The sequence below is a fragment of the Cibotium barometz genome, chromosome 58, assembly GCF_041138505.1.
Source record: "Cibotium barometz isolate CiBa-2024 chromosome 58, ASM4113850v1, whole genome shotgun sequence".
Classification (NCBI taxonomy): domain Eukaryota; kingdom Viridiplantae; phylum Streptophyta; class Polypodiopsida; order Cyatheales; family Cibotiaceae; genus Cibotium; species Cibotium barometz.
In genome coordinates, this window is record NC_141103.1 from 9741066 (window position 1) to 9747065 (window position 6000).

The 6000-nt window shown below is 45.8% G+C and overlaps 1 protein-coding gene across 4 annotated transcripts in view; it reads left to right on the top strand.

Annotated features, from left to right (window-relative positions):
• The window catches only part of LOC147605877 (prolyl 4-hydroxylase 1), a 154932-nt gene extending 149152 nt beyond the window's left edge, over positions 1-5780 (top strand). For all 4 annotated transcript variants that reach the window (XM_086792708.1, XM_086792709.1, XM_086792707.1 and 1 more), the window contains 3 exons: positions 4440-4529; positions 4719-4811; positions 4991-5780. In XM_086792708.1, coding sequence (XP_086648834.1) covers positions 4440-4529; positions 4719-4811; positions 4991-5098 — 291 coding nt within the window. In that variant the 3' untranslated portion in view covers positions 5099-5780. The remainder of the gene's footprint in view (positions 1-4439; positions 4530-4718; positions 4812-4990) is intronic.
• The last annotated feature ends 220 nt before the right edge of the window (positions 5781-6000 follow it).

The window sequence follows — 6000 nt, forward strand, 5'->3', positions numbered from 1 at the left end:
CCTATGTATCACATATTACACCCCCATTATGGTACTGGTTGGAGCTAGAGAGATCTGCATTGCATTCTTGTATACCCTATGCATATAGGTTGCATACTGAGCGTCTAGCAGTAGTGCTCCATCCATCACACCCCCCCACTAGCTCAGTACTTTCATAGTTTATTTCATGTTCATTTTGTCCTTTTTTTTGTGGACATCTAGAAGTCATTGACAGTTGTACATTGATTTGTCTCATAGGTCGAGTTCGGCCTCTAGTAGACGTTAATACAGCTTTCTTCTTCTTCTTCTTCTTCTTCTGCCACTCCCTCACTCTCTCACTCTCTCTCTCTCTCAACCCACAAGCTCTCTCTAGGCTCTAGCCTCTTAACTTTTAAGCCTTAAGCCTTAAGAGCTTTCTCTCTCTCTCTCTCTCTCTCTCTCTCTCTCTCTCTCTCAACTTTCACCCTCTCTCCTGGCATCTTCACAAGAAACCTTCGGCTCCGCACGTTGTGGTGCTGCTAGAAGAACCGACGGTTGGTCATGGTGGGAAGAGGTTAATGCCAACCGCCCTGGAAGTGGAGGAGGTTCACGCCCGTGGTCTTGCAAGCTTTGCCCCTATAGGCGGACGAGTGGGTTAGACAAAGTGAGAGCCCACCTTATGCATGAGTCCGGGCACGAGGTTTGATTTTGCACGGGAATCACATTGGAGAAGAGAAGGGAGCATCTTGAGCGCATTGCCGGGCATGAGGCTTTGAGGGCTGCAAGGCCAGCATGTGTGGCTGGGGATCCTGCAGCATTTGTGACACCACCCGAGGGGTCTGTTCCAGGGTCAAGAGGTGCATCTACCACATCTACACCACGGCCACATGGTGTAGGTTCCTTTACGATGCCCACACCCGCGCGGCGACAGAGTACACTTGAGGGAAGTTGGGATCCTAAGAAGAAGGAAGAGGTTGATACAGCTGTGGCTCGTTTCTTCTTCCATGACCATATTGCTTTCCATACTGCTAGGTAAGCCTTGACTCTTCCCTCTTGACATGATTTTTCCAAGTTTCATTCTTGAAAGTTCACTTGTTTCTTTTTGTAATCAGATCCGAGTACTTCAAGGCTATGGTGAAGAGGATTGGGGAGTATGGTCCAAACTACACCCCCATCATCGGAGCCCTTGCACACCACATTGCTCGACAAGGAGAAGCGCCTTGTCGAGCAAGCTGCAGAAACACAAAGTGGCTATGGGCAAAGAATGGAGTGTCACTCATTGCAGATCGATGGAGTGACACACGAAAGCGGTCCATCCATGGTCTCGTTGCATATTCCCGTGGTGAGATGTACTTTATTGCTTCACAATCTTTTAAAGGATATTGGAAAGATGTCATGGAATGAGCTTATCATTCAGGAGGCCAATCAAATGGTAACATTTGTCTTGAACCACCAGTTTCTCTGCCATGAGTTCTCCAAGAAATCAAGGCTCTCACTTCTCAAATACTCAGACACTTGATTTGCCTTCAACTTCTTGATGTTGGCCTGCTTTAGGGAGTGCAGTGGTGCATTGAGGCAGCTCTTCATCAACGACGAGTTCACCACTTCTACATTGGCTTCAACGGCCATAGGCATATTATGCAGAGAGCACTTCCTTTTGGGAGGATGTGAAACGCATTGATGCTATGGTGAGGCCTATTGTCCACTTGTTGAGGCTTGTAGATGCTATGCAGCCATGCATCGAGAAGGTGTATGAGGCGATGGATAGAATGATAGAGAAGTTGCAAGAGTTAGAGCCCGGTGAGGACGGATACGAGGAGATTCGTTCCTTATGTGTGATGAGGTGGACCTCCTATGCCTCTCCCTAGCTGCATATATGGTGGACCCTAAGTTTCAGAGTAATGGACAGGAGAGTGACAGAGAGAGCAGTGATGGTCGGAGGCGCATCTTGGATCGTCTAGTGCCACATGGAGACATTAGGCGCAAAATCAAAGACCAGCTTGTTGCATACAGGTCCTTTCGTGGTGCTTTTGGTCCTGTAGATGCACAGGAGGATAGGTTGAAGATTGGGGCTGCTTTGTGGTGGGAAAACTATGGTTCAGATGGGCCTGAGCTGCAACACCTGGCTATCCGCATTCTTAGCAAAGCTGTAAGCTCCTCTTGTTTGAAGCAGCTTTGGAGTTCTTACAGTCATATTGCATCAAAGAAAATGAACCGCCTTGGTGTAGAAAAGGCCAATGATCTTGTATTTGTAAGCGCAAACTTGCGAATGCTTTGCAAGGGTGCGACTGCAAAGGTAGATCCCTTTACTCAGTGGGAGATGGAGCAGGAGGAGAAAAATGAGCAGGAGAGACACAACCGAGCCTAGATGACGATGCCACTACCTTTCAGACTGGTCATGTAGGCAACCATGATCATGACGCCAGTACTTCTCACGCTCACCCTCCGATTGAGCATTGCAGGCTCTATGATTTATCATTTAGCTATGTTTCATTGTTTTTTCTTTTGAGTCTTGACTCAGCACTTTATGTGCATTGTAGACACTAGTCTTTTGTTATTTGATAGTGATCATCATTCCATGCTTATATATTGGTTTGAACTTTGTCGGTGTACTTATTAGCGCCTGTTCGGTGTTTGCGCCACGTATTGTACATTTAAAGGGATGCCTTGAAAGTTCAAAGTGTAAAAACATAAATGTTATTTTATTTAGTGTGCTTTGTAGTCAATAAATTGCATATTCCATATGCCGTTCCCGTCCCCCCGTCTCCGTTCCCCGTCCCATGTGACTATGACTAGAATGTTGAGGATGCCCCTCTTCTTTATGTTGGTCCATCCGTCGGAGAGAATGGAACACCCATACTTCACCTATCCCGCTCGGACGGGCTCGAGGGTCTTATTGATTCTCTCCTTTTCTTCAAGTGCCTTCGTGCGCATGTCATTGTAGGTGATACCATGCCAAGGGCCATGGCATGGTCCTACTTCGGCAATGGCCCTCACCATCCTTTGCCATTGAGGAGTTTTAAGGATATGAAATGCGAGATTGCACTCAATAACCGTGCATGCAATCTCCACATTTGCGTCTTGTTGCTTTGCTCAGACCCAAGAGAGAGAGAGGCCACATTTGCTCCAATGGAGCCTCCAAGAGTGGCTTGCCTCTTCTGTGGAACCTCAAACTCACTTTTTCTCTTTGATGAGGGGTTGGAGTTGGTGAAGGGGGGGAAGGATGCGGAGAAGGGTAAGGAGGATGTATCCCTTGCCGGCGGGATGACTTCGTCTCTTGAGCGGCGGCAACAGCGGAGGGGACTCTTCCACTATCACTTGCTTTGCCAAGCAAGGAGTACTTCTTCACAATGCCATCGGAAATGTCAAGGGATCATCTTGCAAGGTGCAATTTGACCCACAATCTTCGAGAGATGTGCAAGAAGCCTAGTGGCACTACTAGTGTAGGCCTTGCCACAATACTTGCAAGTCCAGTTCCATGCCCCCGACTTCCCCTCGTTCTTCTCATGGGTAATGGCATGCAAAGTAAAGGCTTCGTGCTTTTCTCTCATGGTGAAAGAGGAGAGAAGGGTCCCGGGAGAAGGAAAGGGAGAGGGAGGGAGAGGCTTGAGGAAGACTCAAGAGGGAGAGGCTTGAAAGTTGAGGAAGAGGGAGAGAGCCTAGAGGGGACTCATGGGAGAGGATAGACCTGAGCAATGAGCACTTGTTGAGCAATGAGCACTTGTGAGGATGGGGTTGGGGGAGGGCCTATTATATAGATAATAGGGAGAGGCTCAAGGCTCAAGCAAAGGCAAGTTGGCAACCAAAGGGCCAAGCCTCCAAGGCAAGAAAGCAAAAGCTAAGCAATGAATAGCCCCAAAAAACGCCCAACAAACGGCTCTCCAAACAGTCAAAAAACGGCAAACTGAACGGCCAAAAAACGGGCATAAAAAAAATGGTCGCCTAAGATCCGTATCGAACCGCCAGTGCACCGTCAGTTTCAAACCGTACCGAACCGTCCATATCAAACTTGGGGGGCGGTGCACGAACCGGGTGCAACTATGGGCCACTGTGATCTTTTGCATCACATGGTGCCAATGAGCCCCAATCACCTTAAGTATGAAGGCTATTCCTCATAACATCACCCTAAGTCCGAAGGGAGAAGGGGTATTTCGGAGCCTGTGTGTGTGTATCCATCGTGTATGTGTACCCCTGTTTATGTCTGTGTGGACATCCCTTATATGTATGTGTGAACACACTTACGTGAGTATGTATGTCAGATATTTGGGATGTCAGGTGGGTATTGATATCTTGCCAAAGCACAATGAACACTTGGATCTAAAACCCTTCAAGTAGTTTTATAAAAATTTGCAAAAGACCAAATGACCTATGAGACTAAAAGTGTTAATGTATTCACACAGTAACTGTATCTGTATCATGGAGAGAGAGAGAGAGAGAGAGAGAGAGAGAGAGAGAGAGAGTTCTGGTTTTTGCCTTCGCAGTTCAACATCAAACGTGGTGGACAACGGGTTGCAACTTTTTTGATGTATCTCACTGAGGGCATGCAGGGAGGAGAAACCTTCTTTCCTTGGGTATAGTAACATGCCAGCATCTAGCTGAAACGGATGCTTGATAGCTCCGTTAAAGACATTTTGTATTTGAATTATTGACATGATGCTGGAAACGAAAGAACCAGTTCATGATCGGTTGTTTGGCTGCTAAAACCTAAGGGTAATGTTGTACTCGTGTTGTTGTGGTTTTGTTCTTGTGTTTGCTTCCAGGTTGGTGACAGAACATGCAGCTGTGGAGGGGAGGAGAAAAAGGGAACTTGTGTGGAACCGAGAAAGGGAGATGCTCTTCTTTTTTGGAGTCAAGTGAGTCATTCATATTAAGTGCATTAATGATTGGCTCTGCCTGGATATTATGGCATGCAACAATTGACTTATATTTGAAATTTCAACACACAAATTTGTGGAGAATGCTTGCATTACTCTATGAGTTTTGGATGTGATCTTTTTAACATTGTCAAGCTACACATGTATTGCCTCTACAGAAGCTTGATGGAAGTGTAGATCCCGCCACATCTCACGGAAGCTGCACAGTGGTTGAAGGAGAGAAATGGTCAGCTACAAAGTGGCTTAGACAAAAAGCTTTCACTTGACAGACGAGCGGTAGGTGATGCTACTTTCCTAAAGAAAGGCGCCACAGGTAGCCCAAGGTATTAGGTCACGTGCGCATGAGAGCAGGGGTAAAGGAGGATGGACACTGTGACAGTCACTTACGTGGAAAGAACCAGCTGCAATCAATTTTGACATGTTGAGAAAAGGTACCGTGTAGCAAAGGCTACTGCATCAGCAGAATGTATATTATGAAGGGATTCCATGCTTGCATGCCTTTATCAGATTTTTTCTATTTGGGCGGCGGCTGCTTTTGAGTACAACTAGCATTGAATGCTCTTCAGGAAGTAATTCCTTCTTTACATCCCTTTCACAGCTTCTTTATTTGGTGGAGGCTGGTTTTGATTACATCTCTCATCAAAGGATTAAGTAATCTTTTTATGAAACCTCCAGTATCAAATCGTTTTGTTGGTCTTCTCTCACTGCAACTCATAGACCCATCTTTTTCTCCATGCTCCAACCCTCGAATAGATTTTGTTGCAAATATTCACCCTTCTGAGTTTGTAAACAGTTATACGGATACTTACGTTTTAATGAATGATGGTAAGTACAATAAAATAGCTATCACCTGTCTGGTTTAAGCGATCCCGTGCCTTGTATGCCCAAGCGTTTCTAGCTTGTTGATGAGAAATCAGACTTAATATGCAATGTCACTTTCTTATTTTCTTTGTGTGTTTTTTTAAATTGTTCTTCTTTCTTTTTGGAGGATTCTCAAGTAGGCTTTGCAATTTCCACATATGTTGTGTTAAAAAAAGTTGGGATGGGAGGCCAACTGCATTTGTGTTGCAAGTGCTTTTTCTTTTCCATCCATCTCTCTCTCTCTCTCTCTCTCTCTCTCTCTCTCTCTCTCTATGTGGGTAGGGTTTGGGGACAAATCAACGGTATT